At 51.9% G+C, this 20,605-nt stretch overlaps 1 protein-coding gene across 2 annotated transcripts in view; it reads left to right on the forward strand.

Moving 5' to 3' along the window:
* The window catches only part of Hspg2 (heparan sulfate proteoglycan 2), a 100,854-nt gene that overhangs the window by 77,519 nt on the left and 2,730 nt on the right, over nucleotides 1-20,605 (forward strand). For both annotated transcript variants that reach the window (XM_059255221.1, XM_059255222.1), the window contains 31 exons: nucleotides 10-161; nucleotides 887-1,025; nucleotides 2,140-2,291; nucleotides 2,490-2,634; nucleotides 3,568-3,713; nucleotides 4,028-4,169; nucleotides 4,636-4,787; nucleotides 5,069-5,210; nucleotides 5,327-5,467; nucleotides 6,070-6,204; nucleotides 6,338-6,519; nucleotides 7,086-7,281; nucleotides 7,480-7,659; nucleotides 7,909-8,169; nucleotides 9,636-9,840; nucleotides 11,066-11,163; nucleotides 11,599-11,865; nucleotides 13,541-13,650; nucleotides 13,814-13,961; nucleotides 14,044-14,160; nucleotides 14,946-15,057; nucleotides 16,017-16,161; nucleotides 16,244-16,343; nucleotides 16,503-16,612; nucleotides 16,727-16,835; nucleotides 17,410-17,508; nucleotides 17,801-18,022; nucleotides 18,277-18,521; nucleotides 18,849-19,020; nucleotides 19,123-19,245; nucleotides 19,340-19,396. In XM_059255221.1, coding sequence (XP_059111204.1) covers nucleotides 10-161; nucleotides 887-1,025; nucleotides 2,140-2,291; nucleotides 2,490-2,634; nucleotides 3,568-3,713; nucleotides 4,028-4,169; nucleotides 4,636-4,787; nucleotides 5,069-5,210; nucleotides 5,327-5,467; nucleotides 6,070-6,204; nucleotides 6,338-6,519; nucleotides 7,086-7,281; nucleotides 7,480-7,659; nucleotides 7,909-8,169; nucleotides 9,636-9,840; nucleotides 11,066-11,163; nucleotides 11,599-11,865; nucleotides 13,541-13,650; nucleotides 13,814-13,961; nucleotides 14,044-14,160; nucleotides 14,946-15,057; nucleotides 16,017-16,161; nucleotides 16,244-16,343; nucleotides 16,503-16,612; nucleotides 16,727-16,835; nucleotides 17,410-17,508; nucleotides 17,801-18,022; nucleotides 18,277-18,521; nucleotides 18,849-19,020; nucleotides 19,123-19,245; nucleotides 19,340-19,396 — 4,704 coding nt within the window. The remainder of the gene's footprint in view (nucleotides 1-9; nucleotides 162-886; nucleotides 1,026-2,139; nucleotides 2,292-2,489; nucleotides 2,635-3,567; nucleotides 3,714-4,027; nucleotides 4,170-4,635; nucleotides 4,788-5,068; nucleotides 5,211-5,326; nucleotides 5,468-6,069; nucleotides 6,205-6,337; nucleotides 6,520-7,085; nucleotides 7,282-7,479; nucleotides 7,660-7,908; nucleotides 8,170-9,635; nucleotides 9,841-11,065; nucleotides 11,164-11,598; nucleotides 11,866-13,540; nucleotides 13,651-13,813; nucleotides 13,962-14,043; nucleotides 14,161-14,945; nucleotides 15,058-16,016; nucleotides 16,162-16,243; nucleotides 16,344-16,502; nucleotides 16,613-16,726; nucleotides 16,836-17,409; nucleotides 17,509-17,800; nucleotides 18,023-18,276; nucleotides 18,522-18,848; nucleotides 19,021-19,122; nucleotides 19,246-19,339; nucleotides 19,397-20,605) is intronic.

A 20,605-nucleotide genomic window follows, 5' to 3' on the forward strand; every position in this document is an offset into this window, starting at 1 on the left:
TGTCCGCAGTGCCCAGTGTCTCCCCACCAATGAGGATTGAGACCTCATCTCCCACAGTGGTGGAAGGACAGACCTTGGATCTGAACTGTGTGGTGGTTGGGCAGCCCCAGGCCAGCATCACGTGGTTCAAGCGTGGGGGCAGCCTGCCTTCCAGATACCAGGTACCAAGAGGAACTGAGGCAGTGGGGTGGCCCTTTTATCTCTCAGGATGGCTGGGCTCCTTCTTATGCCCAGTGCACTCCAGCCATCTGGACTTTGGGTAGATGAAAGGCAGCCTCAGCAAGGCTGGGAATGTAGCTCAGCTGGTAGAGTGCTTGCCTTACATGAGGACTCCCTCCCTAGCCCCACATAAAACCGGAAGTTGTGCTGTGTTCTCAGGAGGTGAAGGCACAAGGATTAGAAATTATCCTCAGTTATCCTCAGCTGTATGGTATGTTCTCAGGCCATTCTGGTCTGTGTGAGGACCTGAGTTCAAGTCCCAGCACTCATGTAACAAGCCAGGTATGGTCCTGCACCTACCTGTAATGCCAACACTGAGGCGGGCAGAGACGGGGTGCTTCTGGGGCTTGCTGGCTGCCAGTCTAGCTGGCAAAACACTCCCAAGTTCACAGAAAGACCCTGTCTCAAAGGACCAAAGCAGACAGTCATAGTGGAGAATATCTAATGCCCTCCTCTGGCCTCTGCACGCATGTACAGGCATGTGAACCAGCACATACATATTCATACACACACCATACTCACACACATACATACACACTCACAAAAAACACATATACACAAAAGTAAATAAGATAGCCTCAGCAGGCCTAGCAAGGGAAGCTGGAGTCAGTGGAAGCCCTGTGGCTGCTGACTCCAGCTCTGTCTGTCTTATCCCCGCCTGTCCCAGGTCCATGGCTCTCATCTACTGCTACACCATATGTCATTGGAAGACTCTGGCGAGTATGTGTGCCGAGCCAACAACAACATCGATGCCCGAGAGACCTCCATCATGATCTTGGTCTCCCCCAACACCAACAGTCCCTCTGGTGAGTATGACTCCTGATCCAGGAGAAGAACAGGGAAACACAGTTTCCCTAGGAAGAATCTTGGGCCGAAGCCCACAGACCAGGGTATAGGTGAGAGCCAGGGTTTACAAAAAGTGTCTGCGTTCAAATCCTGCTGCGTCACTCCAGGACTGAATAAGCAACACTTTGCTCGAAGCCTCAGTCTCCTTGACCATGAAATGGGGACACAGATCACTCCTGCCAAATAACACTTTACTGTGTCAATGGCACCCCACTAGCCTTGTGGGGCGATTATAGTTGATAAGCCAGGCCTGGTGGCAAAGGCCTATAATCTCAGCTGGTTGGGAAGCTAGCACAGGAGAATCAAAAGTTCAAAGCCAGCCTATGCAACTTAGTGAGACCCTATCTCAAAACCAAAGTGAAAGGAGGCCTAGGGGTGTGGCTCCATGCTAGGGCGCTTACCTAGCATGCAAAAGACCCTAGGTGCAGCCCAAGTACTGCAGATGAAAACAGAGAAATTCGACTTGTAGGCTGGGGAGATAGCGCCATCAGTAAAGTGCATGCCAGGCTCCCAAGAGGACCTGAGTTAGCGCCCGCATAAAGAAACGGGATGTGGCCAGGTGGTGGTGGTGCAGGCCTTTAATCCTAGCACTTGGGAGGCAGAGGCAGGTGGATCTCTGTGAGTTCGAAGTCAGACTTGTCTACAAAGCTAGTCCCAGGACAGTCAGAACTATTACACAGAGAAACCCTGTCTCAAAAAACAAACAAACAAAAAGCTGGATGTGATGTTGCATGCTTGTTATCCTAAGGTTGACCTCTGGCACACACACACACACACACACACACACACACACACACACACACACACTTCATCTTATGCCGAGCATGGTGGCTCACACCTATAAATAAAAATTAAAGTTCTCATAAAAGGATATTTCCATCATCCCGGGATACAGAATTGTGAGGGTTAAGTGAGTGAGTCAAGGATATGGGCCCTTAGAGTAGTGCCTGGCACCCTGTTGGTGCTTGCCAAGGGATAGTTGAAACTACCATGGGCTATGGGTTTTCTGTTCTGTGGATCCTAAACCCCACTTGAGAGTCTGACTCAGACCAGCCTGCTCTCCTCTGTCCTCAGCCCCAACCAGTGCTGCGCCCATCAGAATCGAGTCCTCCTCGTCACACGTGGCTGAAGGACAGACCCTGGATCTGAACTGTGTCGTCTTTGGACAGGCCCATGCCCAGGTCACATGGTACAAGAAAGGAGGCAGCCTCCCTGCTCATCATCAGGTATAAAATCAGGAAGAGAAATGACAGAGATGCTGGCCGGGAGTCCTGGTTTGTTCTGCCCAGGAAGGAGGCATGAGACCCTGTGGGGGTGCCTCACGCACCTGGATTGGAGACTGGACCCTGGCTCCCCACCTTCCAGGCCTCTTCTTGGTTGACACCTTCCCTCTGTTCCTCTGTCTTCGCCCCTTCCCTGACCAGGCCCATGGCTCAAGGCTGCGGCTGCACCACGTGACCCCGGCTGACGAGGGCGAGTATGTGTGCAGCTTTCTGAGCAGCTCTGGCCCTCTGGAAGCTTCAGTCCTGGTCTCCATTACAGCATCTACCTCTAATGTCCATGTCCCTGGTGAGGATCCCTGTATGGTTCTGGAAAAAGAGACCAGGGAGGGAGAACATTGGGGGGGGGGGGTCCCAGTGTCCCCGCCTGGAGACACCTGGAGCTGTCACACAAAGAACTTTGCCTCTCCACATTGCAGTCCTCAATGGAAAAAGGATAGTGGGGTTCTTGCTAGTGGGGTTCTTACCCTCTACTGTCTCATTGTATAGGCAATCCAGTAAGGTCCCTAAAGCCTGGGCTTGCCCTGTCGAGGTGTTAGAGGTCATTTGAAATCTGTCCTAATGAGTGGATCTACTAGCTGTGGTATATTAACAACCAGGGCAACTCAGACCTGTTGAGGTTCACGGTAGTTATTACTAGAGCGGGGCTAAGGACTTAAACGTTTGAAAAGAGATTCAATTAAAGGAAAACACAGGAACTGACAGTGGTCAGGGGCAGGGACCCAGGCATGATGAAAACTGTGATCAGATGTGATGCCTGTGTTCTAAGATGCCCAGATGCCAATCCTCATGATAGACATGTTAACCACATTTCATCCTGTTAGCTCTGAGGCAGGATGGTTGTTCTCCGTTTTTCAGTTGGGGAAAAGGAGACAGAGAGGCAGCTTCCTAAAGATCACACAATAAGTGGCCATGCCAGCAGCTGGGCTCTTGCAGTCTGACCCCAAGGGCTGAGTTCTTAGCTACCACCTACGGGAGACTGGGAAATGTCAATGACTCTGTGGAGGGGCCTGGCAAGTGCCTTTGGGAGCACAGGGTTGCCTGGGGGTGGGGCTAAGAGAAAGAGGGGCCCCCATCCTCAAGGATTCCTACCTTCCAAGTCTGAGTGGCCTAGAAAGGGAGAGAAGCCACACTCTCCCTCGAATCCAGTCTGCACAATAGGGCACCCGGGAAGAGGCTGGACAGCCTTGGCCACTGACCACTAGCTGTGCCCTGGTCCCAGGTGAAGTCTCGCCCATCCGCATCGAGACCTCTTCCTCCCGAGTGACTGAGGGGCAGACCCTGGATCTAAGATGTGTGGTTCCTGGGCAGGCCCATGCCCAGGTCACATGGCACAAACATGGAGGCAGCCTGCCCATCGGGCACCAGGTACAGAGCCTGGAAAGAGCAGCATGTGCCCCTCTTCCTCAGCCCCAACGATCATTTCCTGAGGGTGGCCCTAGCAGTCAGCGATAGTTTGGGGAACATTGTCCAGCCACTAGGGGCAAGGGTTTACCAAACAGACTGGGCACAACAGGGTCACCACCAGTACCCAGCACCTTGACATAAGAGAGGGCACCACTTCCTCAGGACCCTGCTTCCTAAACTCTACGTCTATTGCATAAGAAGCAGAGTTTTGTGTAGCCCAGAGTGGGGCATGTGGAGGCTTCTCAGCCCTTCCCCATCCTCCTTCCTCTATGCAGGTCCATGACCACATGCTGAGGCTGAACTATGTGTCCCCAGAGGACTCTGGCGAGTACTCATGTCAAGTGACTGGCAGCTCAGGTACCATGGAGGCTTCTATCCCAGTCATCGTCGAGGCCTCTAACCCCAGCCCCATCCCTGGTGAGTGACATGGAGCTGTGGGTGAAGTTGGGGGCAGTGCTTTTCCTGGCCTTGTTTTCTCACATAGGCCTTTTATTTTGGTAGGTTTTGTGGTTGTTGCTTTTTTTTTTTTTTTAAGACAAGGTCTCACTTTGTAGCCCATACTGAGTTTTGGAATTACAGATAATTGTCGGTGTAGTTGGCTAGGCATGGCATTGTTCTTGGGGCATTGGCTTTCCTATGGCTGAGGATCAAGCCCACCCAGGTCAAAGCTCCCATGATCTTCTGTGTCTGGGTCCATAGTCCTTCGATCACCCTCAGTCAGTGGGAACCTCGTCCTGGTTCTCGGCAAGACACCTCAGACTCAGGGAAGGGAGACCTCCTTGGTTGATATGGCTCAGCCATGTCACCTCTAAGAAGATCACCACAGTTAGATCCTTGCCCTCACCCCAGGAGCCTTGACTGTTCCCCATCTCTGTGCCTGCAGCCCCAGAACCGGTCCAGCCTGTCTATATAGAGTCCTCCTCCTCTCACGTGGCTGAAGGGCAGACTTTGGATCTGAACTGTGTGGTACCAGGGCAAGCCCATGCCCGTGTCGCATGGCACAAACGAGGAGGCAGCCTGCCTGCACGACACCAGGTACTCGGTCAGGGTGGGAAGAAGCCCAGGGCAAGCAAGGTCTCCTCCTGTAGTCTCCTCTGTACCCAGCATTCATGGGATCATGGGAACCAGGTATCCGTCAGGGCTTCCCTCCCAGCATTACATTTCAGCTAGCAGTAAAGAGAATGGGCCGGACTTTAGAGATTCTGTGTGGGAAGCTCCTTTAGCCCACAGCTGCAGGCCTGGCTCCTAAGCCTCGCTTGGGAACTTACTTCATCTCCAGAACCCTTGATGGCTTCCTTCTCTTCCTCTTCTGGCAGACTCATGGCTCCCTGCTGAGGCTCCACCATATCTCCCCTGCTGACTCTGGCGAATATATGTGCCAAGTGGTTGGTAGCTCCCACCCTGAGCATAAAGCTTCCTTCATAATCACCGTCCCACCCAGTGCAGGGTCTTCCTACCGTGAGTATGGGGAATGCCTGGAGTGGGGGAGGAGGCCTGGAGCCCAGGCCTGACCTACCTGAGTGTAGCCAGCCCACCCTACTGAGCCTAGAATCGGACCCTTGGACTCCATCCAGGCCTCAGGAGCCCTGTCATCTCCATTGAGCCACCCAGCATCACAGTGCAACAGGGCCAAGATGCCAGTTTCAAGTGCCTTATCCACGAGGGAGCAGCGCCCATCAGCCTTGAGTGGAAGACCCAGAACCAAGAGCTGGAGGGTGAGTGGCTAGCTACCTGGGCTGGAGGCAGGAGGGAGGGCCATCGGGTGGGGGAGGGTCAGGGTCCATACCATGTTCTCGAGTGGCTCTGAGTGAGGCTTGAACTCATCCATATAGTGATGGAGCAGGACCTGGGAGACTCCAAGGGCTCTCACTTACTGCCATCTGTGACTTAAGTCCTATGCCCGGGCCCAAAGGATCAACAGTGGGCTATTCCTCCCTACCTTCCCTCCTTAGTATTGATGTGATAAAATACCCTGATAAAAGCAAGTCTGGGGGGAAAATGGCACTTATTTCAGGCCACAGCTTGGGGGTTATACTCCATCAAGGCAGCAAGAGCTGGAAGCAGCTGGTCTCATGACATCCATGACCAGGAAGCAGGGAGGGATGAATGAATGCCCGTGTTCTGCTCACTCTCTCTTTTCATGCAGTCCAGAATTCCCTGCCCAGGGAATAGCTCTCTCCACAGTTAACATGAGTCTTCCCACACCAGTTAACCTAATCTCGATAACCCCTCATAGGACTGTCTCCCAGGTTGGTTCTCGATCCTGTCAAGAGACAGCTAACACTAACCATCACACTTTCCCAATGCAACCCTGCAGACAACATCCACATCAGCCCCAATGGCTCCATCATTACCATCATGAGCACCCGGCCCAGCAACCATGGATCCTATCGCTGTGTGGCTTCCAATGCCTATGGTGTGGCCCAGAGTGTCGTCAATCTCAATGTGCATGGTGAGAGACACCAACCCATGGCTCTGCCCCGCCACTGCCAGCCCTCTAAGTCAATTTCCACGTAAGAATGGTATTCAGTCGTGGACTGTGATTCGGATGTAACCCACAGCTCTGCATGCCATTCCTCCCACAGGGTCTCCTATAGTGTCTGTGCTGCCTGAGGGCCCTGTGCATGTGAAGTTGGGTAAGGACATCTCCCTGGAGTGCATCAGTTCTGGGGAACCCCGCTCTTCCCCCCGTTGGACCCGACTCGGCACCCCCATGAAGTTGGAGCCGCGGATATATGGGCTCATGAATAGCCACGCAATGCTGAAGGTGAGGTGGGGGCTGCTTCATGTCTGGGTCTGAGGTCCTTCCTGGGAGCTGACTGAAGCAGGTACCTAGAGGGAGCATAAGTAGATGGACAGAGAAGAGGTTGGTGGGTAGAAGAGTGAAAGAGAGGAAGGAAGAATGACTCCGAAGCCTGGGTGGATGGGTGGTTGAGTGATGGGTAGGTTGGTAGCTAAGCATACGGGTGGTCTCATGGGAAGTTGTGAAGGCGGGCCTTCCAGCAGCACACAGAGGAGCAAAAAAACAAAGGAAGGCATCTGGGGATGTAGCTCAGTTGGGAAAGTGTTCGTCCACCATGCACCAAATCCTGGCTTCGATCCCCAGAACTACGTAAACAAATCATGGTGGCATGTGCCTGTACTTGAAGCATTCAGGGTGTGGAGGCAGGAAGATCAGAAAATCAAGATTGTCATCAAACATAGAGTTCAAGGCCAGCCTGGGCTACATGAGACCCTAGCTCAGAAAACAAAAACAATAATCAAAATACAAAGGAAGGGATCAATATCAGTGTTCTCTTCTGGGCACCCCAAAACCAGACCATTTTCTTTTAGATTTTATCAGCTAAACCATCAGATGCAGGCACCTATGTGTGCCTAGCCCAGAATGCCCTTGGAACAGCACAGAAGCAGGTGGAGGTGATCGTGGACACTGGCACTGTGGTCCCAGGTGCCCCCCAGGTCCAAGTTGAAGAAGCTGAGCTGACCTTGGAGGCTGGACACACAGCCATGCTACACTGCTCAGCCACAGGTGTGGTGGGGACCCACAGAAAGGCAGAGCAGTACTGCTCTGGGGTTTGAATTCATCTGAAGATGATGTCATGCCCAGGAAGCATCCACGTAGCCAGTCCCATGGAGGGAGAGGTCACTTAGAACCTTTTCCTATCACCCCCACACTTGATTGGTCCCTGGAACAACCTAGTGACCAATGGTATCTTCAACCCCATAGGCAACCCCCCGCCCACCATCCACTGGTCCAAGCTGCGCTCCCCACTGCCTTGGCAGCACCAGATAGAAGACAACACACTGGTCATTCCCCACGTGGCCCAGCAAGACTCAGGCCAGTACATCTGTAACGCCACCAACTCTGCCGGCCATGCTGAAGCCACTGTTGTCCTGCACGTGGAGAGTAAGTCTCCCATACCCTCTCCTTGGACTTCTGTCAGTGTTACGTGGAGGCCTATGTTCCCCTGAAAAAGCCCCTCTTTGGGTAGAACCCCAGGATCTCCATCCATCCAGAGGACTCCGGAGCGTGTCCTGACTGCCACCCAGGTCTCCTCTTGGCCCCTAGAAGCTTAATTACATTACCTGGATCCAGCTCCCTGCTATGATCCTGACGTCTGCCCTTTCTCACCTGATCTCTGTGTGTGTCCTCCAGGTCCTCCATACGCTACGATCATTCCAGAGCATACCTCGGTGCAGCCAGGGAATCTGGTTCAGCTGCAATGCCTGGCTCACGGCACACCCCCACTCACCTTCCAGTGGAGCCGTATGGCTGGCGTCCTGCCTAAAAGGGCTGTTGTCAGGAACGAGCTGCTGCACTTGGAGCCCTTGGGCCCTGCAGACTCTGGCCGATACCGCTGCCAGGTCTCCAACAAAGTGGGCTCAGCTGAGGCCTTTGCCCTAGTGCTGGTCCAAGGTAAGCAACTGGAGTCTCAGTGGGAAGCCAGGCGTCCGCTTCCCTGCAGGGCTCTTCTTGACCATGTACACTTGGGATACAAAGACTGTTGTCTGTCTGTAGTGTCCTTCTCTAAGGCCTGAGGTTACTTCCTCAGCCAGGAAGACCTTCTTCCCTCCATTACTTCTCGCAGCTCCCTAGCTTTCAGGACACTTGCTGCCCTGCCTTATACTTGCCAGGAAAGTTACCTCACCTGCCAGGCAAGAAAGACGCTCAATGCAAGGCCTGGACCCTATTGTCCCAGAAGGCCTGGACCCTATTGTCCCAGAAGGCCTGAGCTTGTCCACCACAGGCCCAGAGAAAAGGAAATAAGCATTTGACAAACAGCAGCGAATATGTGACAGGGCCACCTCTTACAGGCCCAGGACCCTAGTGTATCTATGGTGACTCTAACATCCCTGTGGGCTCCTACAGAGCCGCACAAGCCTTTGGACACGAAAGTCTAGAAGCAAGGAGAGCACCTAGCTTACTGGTCAAGGGCCTGGACTGTAGCCTCAGAGATAACTTTAGCTGAGTTAGCTCATGTTAAACCTCAATATTTTTTCATACATAAAGAGAGAAAAAAAAAATGTGTCTCGGCCGGGCGGTGGTGGCGCACGCCTTTAATCCCAGCACTCGGGAGGCAGAGGCAGGTGGATCTCTGTGAGTTCGAGGCCAGCCTAGTCTCCAAAGCGAGTACCAGGAAAGGCACAAAGCTACACAGAGAAACTCTGTCTTGAAAAAACCAAAAAATAAAAAAATAAAAATAAAAATAAAAAAGAAACCATTTTAAAAAAAAATGTGTCTCCCTCCCAGCCATTCATTCACCTTCCCTATCCAAGGGCCCAGACTCTGAAAGGCAAAGCCCAACTCCACACTGGCCCTTATGTGCATTGAATGAATGAGTGTGAGAACAAGCAGATAAATGGATCTATATTGAAAGGACTCTGTTGTCTGGCTAGAGAGGCTCTCAGAAGGACGTCCCTTGAGTGTTGAGATGAGGGTATCCTGGTACCCTGGCGTGTCAGACAGGGATGTAACGCATACGTATGTACAAAAGAACCACGGGTGTCCTGTGTGATGCTGTGGACCTTAGTCCAAGCTCATCAAGATACTAAGCTGAGGGAGCCCTTGAGCCTAGGAGTTCAAGTACTATTCTGGACAACAGATGAGAGACCTCATCTTAAAACCCTGTACATAAAACCTCAGGCACTTAGGCTGGGCTCGTGCCTGTTTAACGTGCACTGAGTCCTGGATTCAATCCCCAGCACCACATAAACTAGATGGTGACATGTGCCTGTGATCCCAGCATTCAGTCAGGAAAATCCAAAGTTCAAAGTTCAAGGTCATTCTTAGCTACATAGTGAGTCTGAAGATAGCCTATGTTATATGAGACCCTGTTGTAATCAATCAATCAATCAATCATTCCATCTCACATGTCTCCACAGGACTTTCTAGCGAGCTCCCTAACACATCCATCCCAGTCGGATATACACCCATTGTGCAAGTCACTCCTCAGCTGGAGACCAAGAACATTGGGGCCAGCGTTGAGTTCCACTGTGCTGTGCCTAGTGAGCAAGGCACACACCTTCGTTGGCTCAAGGAGGGAGGTCAGCTGCCTCCTGGATACAGTGTACAGGATGGAGTCCTCCGGTGAGTGGTGGTGGGTGTGGACTGGACTCAGGTACTCCCCAGCCGAATGCTCAGTGGGACTGAGTCACTTTACCTGCCTACGGGGCCCGTGACAGAGCAATGTCCTTTAGGGAGCTGCTTGGCCTCTCTGAGCCTTACAATGGCCAATAAGTTAGGAAATTGAAGTGCTGGTGTCTTTAAAATGCTTAGTGCTTTCCTGGCGCCTGGAAGACCATCTGTCAACACTGGCCTGCGTTCCTTCTGTTCTGGTTTGGTTTGGTTTGGGGTATTATTTGGTTTTAGTATTTTGGTATTGCTGAGACCAGGTCTTAATTTATAGTTCACACTGGCCTGGAACTCACTGTGTAGATCAGATTGGCCTCTTAACTAGCTGTGAACCTCCCGCCTCAGCCTCTCAAGTACTGGGATTACAGATGTGAGCCACTGTGCCCAACTCTGCATTCCTGTCATTTAAGGCAAGAAACTGGGGCTCCAGAGAGCTGCAGCTTGGTCGCAGTGGGACCTTAAGTCAGTGTGACAGTGAGCCTTAGAGAAGAAATCTATGCCTGAGATGGGCGTGGGAACCAGGCCTCAGGGCACAGGCTTATGATAGGGAGGCTGAAGGAGGAGCATCATAAGTTCTAGGCTACAGAGTGAGTTAGGCCAGCCTGGACAACCTGGTTGAAAGCGTATCTCCAAATAAAGTGAAAATCAAATAAGAATGTAGCTCATTCGTAGAGCAGTGTCTTGGCATGTGTGAGGCCTAAAGTTCAATCCCCAATACCACAGATAGATAGATGATGGATGGATGGATGGATAGATAGAGATAATAGATGGATAGATAGATGAGATGAAAGGATTTGGTGCACCACCCTGTCCACCTGCATCCTGGTCACTGGCACTGGCCCTGGGTTCTGGTCTGTCTACTATTTGTTTTTATTTATTTATTTATTTATTTATTTATTTATTTATTTAAGTAAGTGTACATGTCGGCATGTACATGCCATTGTGTGTGTGTGTGTGTGTGTGTGTGTGTGTGTGTGTGTGTGTACACATCAGAGGACAGTTTGCAGGAATCAGTTCTCTGCTTCTACCATGTAGGACCCAGGGATTAAACTCTGATCACCTGACTTAAGAGCAAGTGAGTTTACCCACTGGGTCATCTCATCGGCCCCTGTTTTAATTCACACAGCTGCAAAACATTTCCCATGGCTTTCCTTCTGACGTCACCTTTCTTTCTTCTCAGAATCCAGAACATAGACCAGAGCTGCCAAGGGAAATACGTTTGTCATGCCCATGGGCCTTGGGGACAAGCCCAGGCCAGTGCTCAGCTAATTGTTCACGGTAAGAGGTGGCTTCAGGCCTCTGCTAAGAGCAGGGCCAGAGATGGAAAGGAACAGTGGTGGGGTTTGCCCCTGCTCCAAGGGAAACGCTGTAAATGTGCATGATAAAGAGAATTATTCTATTTTCCTTGCTTGCACCTTGCATGGAGTAATGGCCATGACAAGTATGGCAAGGAAGGAAAGAAGGGAGATGGGCGTAGGAGTGGGTGCTCAGCTACTTGAGTGGGTGCTCAGCTACTTGAGTGCATGCACAAACAGAAGCTTAACAATTGGATGTGTGAGTGGCCACATGAAAAGCAAGCCAGAAGATGTTTGAGTGCCTAGTGCTCTAAGCCATCCTCCCAGACTTGACCTCCCCATGGCCTGGCTCATCACACCGTTCCTCCCCCACCCTTGACCTCCCTGAGCCTCGCTCACCACTCTGCCTCTCCTCCAGCCTTACCCTCAGTGCTCATCAACGTCCGCACCTCTGTGCACTCCGTGGTAGTTGGCCACTCTGTGGAGTTGGAGTGCTTGGCACTGGGTAACCCGAAGCCTGAGATAACTTGGAGCAAAGTTGGAGGACACCTAAGGCCTGGCATTGTGCAAAGTGGAAATGTCATCAGGATTGCCCATGTGGAGCTAGCTGACGCAGGACAGTACCGCTGTATGGCCACCAATGCTGCTGGTACCACCCAGTCCCATGTGCTGCTGCTCGTACAAGGTAGAGACCACTAGGGACTAGGGAAGGGACAGGGGAGGGACAGGACCTTGAGGTGCTGCCAGCTCCGTCGTGCTACATCACTCCTTCTGTGCTATCCTGGGGATCTCCTAGTGTCTATATTTTAGAGACAGCTTTCCCAGCAAATGAATAAATGTGTGTGTTTGGCTGCATGCCAAAGGCTATCAAGAAGAAAAAGTAGACCTAGTGTGGTGGTACATGCCTTTAATCCCAGGACTCTGGGGAGGCAGGGACAGGTGGATTCTTGGGCTTGCTGGCTCAAGAGGCAGAGGCAAGCCAGTCTCTGTTAGTTTGAGACCAGCCTGGTCTACATATCGAGTTCCAGTCTAGTTAGGGGCACATAGTGAGACCCTATCTCCAAAAAAAAGGAGGAGAAAGAGGAGGAGAAGTAACCCTTACTCTAATGGAGGCACCCCATACCCTAGTCTGATGGAGGAGCTCCATACCCTAGTCTGATGGAGGAGACCCATACCCTAGTCTGATGGAGGCGCCCCATACCCTAGTCTGATGGAGGAGACCCATACCCTAGTCTGATGGAGGAGACCCATTCCCTAGTCTGATGGAGGAGACCCATACCCTAGTCTGATGGAGGAGACCCATACCCTAGTCCGATGGTAGACTTTACAGAAACAGACAATGTGAAACCAAGAGTGGTGACGCACACTTGCCATTCCAGCACTCAGGAGACTGAGGAAGAAAGAGCTTGGGTTTGAGGCCAGCCTGGGCTACATAGTAAGACACCATCTCAAAATAAATAAACATACACCTATAATCCAGCATCTCCAAGGTGAAGGCAAGAGGAATCATAGGTTTAAGGCCACCCTATGCTACACAGAGCAGTATAGATCAGCCTGGGCTATGAGAGACCCAACCTTTTTTTTAAAAAGGGGGTGGAGATGGGGTAAAGGCACTTGCTGCCAGGTTTCAGGACCCTCATGGTGGAAGGAGAGAACCGATTCCTGCAAGCTGTCCTCTGACCTCCATACACATGCATGGCATGTGCCCACATACACAAACATAAACACACAAATAAATAAATGTAATTTTAAAATAAATAAATAAAAAGACACCATGGAAGTAAAGCACTCACTATAGGTAGGCAGTAGACACAAACCTGTTTTCTTTAAAGACAATTCCTTTTACCCCAAACTCTGAGACTTACTCCCTACCAGTTCACCTAGACCACCCTAGTGTCCCATTCTCAGGTCCCTGCTGTACAGATGTCTGCTCAGGCATGAAGTGATATCAGCCAGCCTAGGCCTGAGCTGTAACTCTCCCTGGTCCCCTCAGTCCAACCAGGAATGAACAGCCATAGTTGCTCCCACCCCCATTTGTACAGTGGACACAATGCCTCTCTCCCAGAGTAAAATGAAGACTAGAAAAGCATAAGGTAGCCAGGCGGTGGTGGCACACGCCTTTAGTCCCAGCACTCGGGAGGCAGAGCCAGGAGGATCTCTGTGAGTTCGAGGCCAGCCTGGGCTACTAAGTGAGTTCTAGGAAAGGCGCAAAGCTACACAGAGAAACCCTGTCTCGAAAAAAAAACAAAACAAACAAAACAAAAACAAAAACAAAAACAAAAACAAAAAAAAAACGAAAAGCATAAGGTAGCACAAAGTTGGTGGATGTATCACATGGATGGCCTCTGTCTGTCCCTCAGCCTTGCCGCAGATCTCAACTCTCCCAGAGGTCCGAGTGCCTGTTGGCTCTGCAGCAGTCTTCCCGTGCATGGTCTCAGGCTACCCGACTCCTGCCATCACCTGGAGCAAGGTAAATGTTCGGCAAGTGCCAGCCGTTCCTCCAGGCCAGGACCAGCTCTGAGCCAACTCAGTACCACAGGACCTGGTCAAGAGGGAATGCCCAATTTGAAGATGGGCCTGGGGCAGAGTAGGGGCATGAGACAAGGCCAAGCCTTCAGTGCCAATGTTTATAGGTGGATGGTGACCTGCCACCTGACAGCCGCCTGGAGAACAACATGCTGATGCTGCCATCAGTTCGCCCCCAGGACGCTGGGACCTATGTGTGCACAGCCACCAACCGGCAGGGCAAGGTCAAAGCCTTTGCCTATCTACAGGTGCCAGGTAGGACAGCTCCAGCCCTAATTGGCAAGACATGCCAACTGGGCCCACAGAAGGTGTCTCTCTGACAGTCTTCTCTCCGCAGAGCGAGTGGTACCCTACTTCACTCAGACACCCCACTCCTTCCTGCCGCTTCCCACCATCAAAGACGCCTACAGGAAGTTTAAGATCAAGATCACCTTCCGGCCAGACTCTGCAGATGGTAAGCAGGCACCTAGTAGGTATGGAGGCTGTCCTGGGGTAGGGTAGGGGCCCTGGCAGAAGCCCTGTTGTATCCAGAGTCCACTGGGTTTCTCTTGCCTCCTTGCTTCTCACTCCCTCCTCTGTGACATTCTGGCCTCTACCTGGTCCTGCTGCATGGTGGCTGCCTTGGTGCCCAGCCCTCTTGGCCCATCTTCCTGTCCTGCTCAATGTTATTTTTTATCTGATGGCTCGCTCTTTCTCTCTCTCCCTCTCCCCCCTCATCCTCTCATCTTGCTGATCTCTCACTTTCACTGTCCAGGCCTCATTCTCTACTCAGGTGAGTTTCTGCCTCCCTCTCCTCCTTCAGACACACTCTAAGGATGTATGCCCAAAAAGTCAGATCCTATCGAGGAACCCTTGGCAAACCTCTTCTCCTCAGGTTCCTGGCTGTGAGGTTTCTGGCCACTTTCCGGAGTGAGGGATCATAGAGTGGAAAGGCTCAGGCCAGCGGTTCTCAGCCTGTGGGTCATGACCCCTTCGGGGATCAAACAGCCCCTTCACAGAGGTTGCCTAAGACCATCTGCAGAGCAGATATTTACACTAGGATTCACAACAGTAGCAAAATTACAGTTATGAAGTAGCAACAAAATAATTTTATGATTGGGGGGTCACCACAACGTGAAGATCTGTACTAAGGGGTCACAGCATTAGGAAGGTTGAGAACCACTGGCTCAAGAGCTTAGGTGAGAGTGACATAGAGCTGGTGACCAGAGGGGAGACTGCTGACACTGCTATGCCCTCCAGGGATGCTACTGTACAATGGTCAGAAGCGGATCGCAAGGAGTCAAGCCAACCTAGCCAACAGGCAGCCTGATTTCATCTCCTTTGGCCTGGTGGGCGGAAGGCCCGAGTTCCGGTGAGATCTCTACCTCCCTGTCTTCTGGGAGGGTGGGCTGGGGACTAGACACAGGTTTTAGTTGGCCATATTCTGCTTTAGCTGAGTTATACTGTGGTGAATCTATAGAAAAAGTAGTTATGGCTGTTACCCTTAATGGCCACTCAGTCTACCGGAGGAGGCACCACATCCTGGGCAGGCAGAGGAGGGATCTTTCAAAAGCTTAGGACTACTGTAGGCAGGATTCATTCATTCATCCATCTACTTGTTCATTCATTCATTCATTCATTCATCTATTCATCCCTTTCATCCATCATCCACCCCATTCATCCATCCATCCATTTATCCACCTGTCCATCCATTTACCTATCCATCCATCTATCCATCTACTCATTTACCTATCAGTCTGTTCATCCACCCACCCATCATCCATCTTCATCCATTCATTCACATCACCTGTTCATCTACTCATCCATCCATCCATCCATCCATCCATTCATCCATCCATCCATCTATTCATTCATCCTCTCACCAATCATTCAGCCATCCAATAATTACTTGCTTGACTCTCGCCTTGTGCCAGGCACAGTTACAGGTATGAACAGAGCAAGTTAGGTTGTAGCCAATAGGAGTGTCCACTCTAGTTGGGGAAGCCAAACCCTAACAAAGAAAAGCAAGGTCGTCTCAAAGGCAAAAGCCGGGCACTAGGCTGCAGGGCCTCAGAGCAGAGAATTCTCCCAGGTCTAAAAGCCTGCTCTGGAGATGCTCCCACAGAAAGGCAGTGAGGGAGAGAACTTTTGGAAGAGGTGGGCATAGCCTGGGTTGGGTGATGAAGGGAAAACAAATCAGACAGAAACTTCAGAGCCAGGACCACAGGGAATAATGATATCCTTCCTCTGGATCCCATTGCCCAGCCTGGGCCTGCCTGAAGCTGCACTTACAAACACTCTCTCTTGCCCCTGCCCCACCCTACGGAGCAGATTTGATGCAGGCTCTGGCATGGCCACGATCCGCCACCCCACACCACTGACCCTAGGCCAGTTCTACAATGTGACCCTGCTACGGAGCCTCACTCATGGATCTCTGATTGTGGGCAATTTAGCTCCTGTTAATGGAACCTCCCAGGTGAGACCCAACCCGTCCCCTGTTTCCAGTTCCCAGCCCGTACCTACCCCAATAGCTAGACGTGACTCACCCACCTCCACAGGGCAAATTCCAAGGCTTGGACCTGAATGAGGAGCTGTATCTGGGTGGCTATCCTGACTACGGTGCCATCCCCAAGGCTGGGCTCAACAGCGGCTTTATAGGTGAGCCTTCCTTCTCCCCACTCCCCAGCTAAACTTTCCTGGCTGGTCATAGAGCCCCATAAGCTAAGGGGGGCACAATAGATGTGGGCTGCAGCTGGCCAACTTCCCATCCCCTCCATATGTTCATCCTGCCTCCCCCAATGCTGCCCCACCCTTCAGGCTGTATACGTGAGCTGCACATCCAAGGCGAAGAGATCATCTTCCACGACTTCAACCTTACAACACATGGCATCTCCCACTGCCCTACTTGCCAGGACCGACCCTGCCAGGTGGCTCTTCATATACCACTCCCCAGCTGCCCTGAGCCATGGCTTGCCCCTGGGGGGAAAAGGGAGGGTGAGGGCTGTGGTCTCCTTGCCTTGACATCTCTGGCTGCTTTGCAGAATGGAGGCCAATGCCATGATTCTGAAAGCACCAGCTACACCTGTGTCTGCCCTCCTGGCTTCATCGGCACCCGCTGTGAGCATTCACAGTCACTGCACTGCCACCCAGGTGAGTGCCCCACCCCATTTCTCCATTCCTCCTCCTCAAGAACTTAAGACCCCTCCCGTGGTGGTAACTAACCTCTCTCTGTAGCCCAGACACTGCCATCCAGGCCTCTACTGCCTCTCCATTACATGAGTCAGGCACACAGACCCTACACTCTCGCCTAGGTGCAGTCTTGTATGTGTATGTATGTGCTATGATTGAACCCAAGGCCTTGCACATGCTAGATGGCCACTTACCTATAATACCACCAGTACTCAGGAGGCACAGGCAGGAGGATCATGTACCAGTTCAAAGCCAGACTGAACTACATAGTGAGTTCCAGGCTAGCCACAGCTACAAAGCAAGACTCCTAAAAGCAAAAACCAACACAGGTATAGTCACACAATGCCACAGCTGTCCCTAGGGGTCCTCTCTAACAGTATCCTTCTTTTGACTCTGCCCCCACTTTGGACCTGGACAGTCCTTCCAGGCTGGCTTAGCCCTAAGAGCCAAAGTCCCCAAAAATGTGAGAGGCAGAATTTAGGCCTGAGAATCTCCTCTGCTGAGTTATCTCCCTGCCTCTTGACTATGCCTCCAGAGGCCTGTGGGCCCGATGCCACCTGTGTGAACCGGCCAGACGGTCGAGGCTTCACCTGTCGCTGCCACCTGGGCCGGTCAGGGATGAGGTGTGAGGAAGGTGAGTGAGTGATGGGCAGGGGACGTCACTCAAGACACACTGGGGCTATAACAAGTCTTGTGAGTAATAAAGTGAGTCGAAAGCAAGAAGATGTTAAAATCAACTGGCCACACTCCTGTCTAGCCTGAGTCCCTTACCTGGTATTCCCCAAGAGGACTTCTGTCTTCCTGGGAATCTTCAGCCTGATGGGCAGGGCTGGTCCTGAGCCTCTGGTAGGGTATGGGAGAGGGGAAGACTCCTGCCCAGGACACTGCTATCCCCACTGCTCCTAGCTAAGCTATGGCTGCTACAGGTGTGACGGTGACCACCCCATCTCTGTCTGGCATTGGCTCCTACCTGGTACTACCGGCTCTCACCAATACTCACCATGAGCTACGCTTGGATGTGGAGTTCAAGCCACTGGAACCTAATGGGATCTTGCTGTTCAGTGGGGGCAAGAGTGGGCCCGTGGAAGACTTTGTGTCCCTAGCGATGGTTGATGGCCACCTGGAGTTCCGCTATGAGTTAGGGTCAGGTAAGCACTGGGTGCCAAGCTCTGCACTATTTGGGGGTCACCATATTGCTAGGAGGCAAGAGGGGATAAGATCAGGAGCCAGACCTTCTGAGGTTTGTTCCTGCATACTTCTCTGTGACTTTAAGGCCACCCCTCACCACAAACTCCTCATTAGAGATTCCTGAAATCTATGAGAAGTATCCCGTTAATCACATCCTAGAGTGAGAGAGTTTCAGGGTCCCTCCAATACCCAATGCTGTCTATGGTCTCATCAGGTCTGGCAGTTCTCCGGAGCTCTGACCCACTGGCCCTGGGACGCTGGCACCGAGTGTCTGCAGAGCGTCTCAACAAAGATGGCAGCCTGCAGGTCGATGGAGGGCACCCTGTGCTGCGCTCCTCACCAGGAAAGAGCCAGGGTCTCAACCTGCACACGCTGCTCTACCTGGGTGGTGTGGAGCCCTCCATGCAGCTGTCCCCAGCCATCAATATGAGTGCTCACTTCCACGGCTGTGTGGGCGAGGTGAGGAGCAGCCCTCAGAGGAACAGTGGGAGGGAAGGGTTCAGTGTGGGACCGCCCGCCACGCACAGGGCCCTGGGACCACACTTTTTCTGCTGAGTCAGTTTCTTCAAAATAGGGATAATAGTAACCACTTTAAAGTCATGTTGGGGACTGGCTACACGGGAGATACTCAGCTTTAAGGCCTCCCTTCCACACTCAGGGTCCTATGCCACTTTTCATGCCCCTGCCCGACGTCCCAGACACTCTCTAGCACATGCTTACTCTGCTGGCACACCCGTGTCTCTCTGCCTTCCACACCCCATGAGTCCCTTGGTGTTCCTATGCCAGGTGTCTGTGAATGGCAAGCGGTTGGACCTCACCTACAACTTCTTGGGCAGCCACGGTGTAGGGCAGTGTTACGACAACTCCCCGTGTGAGCGCCAGCCCTGCCGGAATGGTGCCACATGCATGCCTGCGGGCGAATATGAGTTCCAGTGCCTGTGTCAAGATGGCTTTAAAGGTACCAGAGCCAGCCCAGGACACAGAGCAGGGCATGGGACCAGCAGTCCAAGGGTCAGAGGGTAACTAGCTCCTGCCCACCCACCTTTGCTTTGGCCCACAGGAGACCTTTGTGAGCATGAGGAGAACCCTTGCCAGCTCCAAGAGCCTTGTCTGAATGGTGGCACCTGCCGGGGTACCTATTGCTTCTGTCTCCCTGGCTTCTCTGGTCCGCACTGCCAACTAGGTATGTATTATTAATTGCTCTCCACACTCCTCTGGGGACAGACGCAGTTACTGGGTATCTGTGTCTGTCAGCTAGATCCCACCCTTCCCCACAGGTCCTGGCTATGGTATAGTGGAATCTGACTGGCACCTTGAAGGCAGTGGAGGCAATGGTACGTACTCCCTGTGGCCAGCTGGGCAAACAGGTGGCCTCGTCTTCTTGGTCTGGGTCTCTCAGCCTCTTTTCCTTCAGTTATTTATACCTCAGTTTGGGTCCTCAAGTAAAACAAGCCCGTGGGAGGAGCTCCCTGGGCACAGATGGAAGGAACAGAGAGGGACAGAGTGATACACAACTTATTGGCAAAGTGACCTTGGGCAGGCCTTTGAAGCGCTCTGACATCAGTTCCTTCAGTCAGCAAGCATCTATTGTGTGCCACCTTTGAACAGTGCAGGGACTCATTCTCTGGAATTCCGTATACTTAGAGCAAAAGTGTGTGGGGCTAGCGACATGGCTCAAGAGTGCTTGAGGCTCCTACCAAGACCTGAGTTCAGTTCCCACCACCCACATCAGGCAGCTCACAGCTGCCTGTGACTCCTGATCCTAGGGGATCTGACCATCTCTTCTAACCTCCACAAGCACTGATATGCACAGGCGTGTGCGCGCGCACATAAAATACAGGACTTGGGAGGCAAAAATAGGTGGATCTCTATGAATCTGAGGCCAGCCTGGTCTACAGTGGATTCTAGGACAGCCAGGGCTACACAGAGAAACCCTGTCTCAAAAACCTAAAATAAAAATAAATTAAAAAAAAAATAAATCTTTTTTTAATTCTTATTTTATGTATATGGGCATTTTGCCTACATGCATGTATGTGTACCATGTGTGTGTCTGGTGCCTCAGATCCCCTGGCACTGGACTTATAGACAGTTGTAAAGCCATGGGGGTGTTGGGAATTGAACCCAGAATCTCTGGAAGAACAGCAAGTTCTTTTCCGCTGAGCCATCTTTCCAAGCCACAAAATAAAACATAAAATAAAAGATGGCAGAGTGGTCAAGTTGCTACTCTTTCAGAGGACCCAGGTTCAGTTCCCAGCACTCACATGGTAACTAACCTGTAAGTCAAGTTCCAGGGACTCCCAGGCCCCCTTCTGACTTCTGTGGGCACCAGGTACACATACGGTGTAAACAAAGATGCCAACAAAACCCTCCTTCACAGAAAATGAAATACATTTGGGGGCGTGGGAGGAAGAGAGGGACAGGTGAAGTAGGCCCTTCTTTTAAAAAGTAAAAATGTGAGCTGGGCGATGGTGGCGCACACCTTCAATCCCAGCAGAGGCGGGAGGATCTCGAGGTCAGTCTGGTCTACAGAGTGAGTTCAGGAC

The sequence above is a fragment of the Peromyscus eremicus genome, chromosome 2, assembly GCF_949786415.1.
Source record: "Peromyscus eremicus chromosome 2, PerEre_H2_v1, whole genome shotgun sequence".
NCBI lineage: Eukaryota > Metazoa > Chordata > Mammalia > Rodentia > Cricetidae > Peromyscus > Peromyscus eremicus.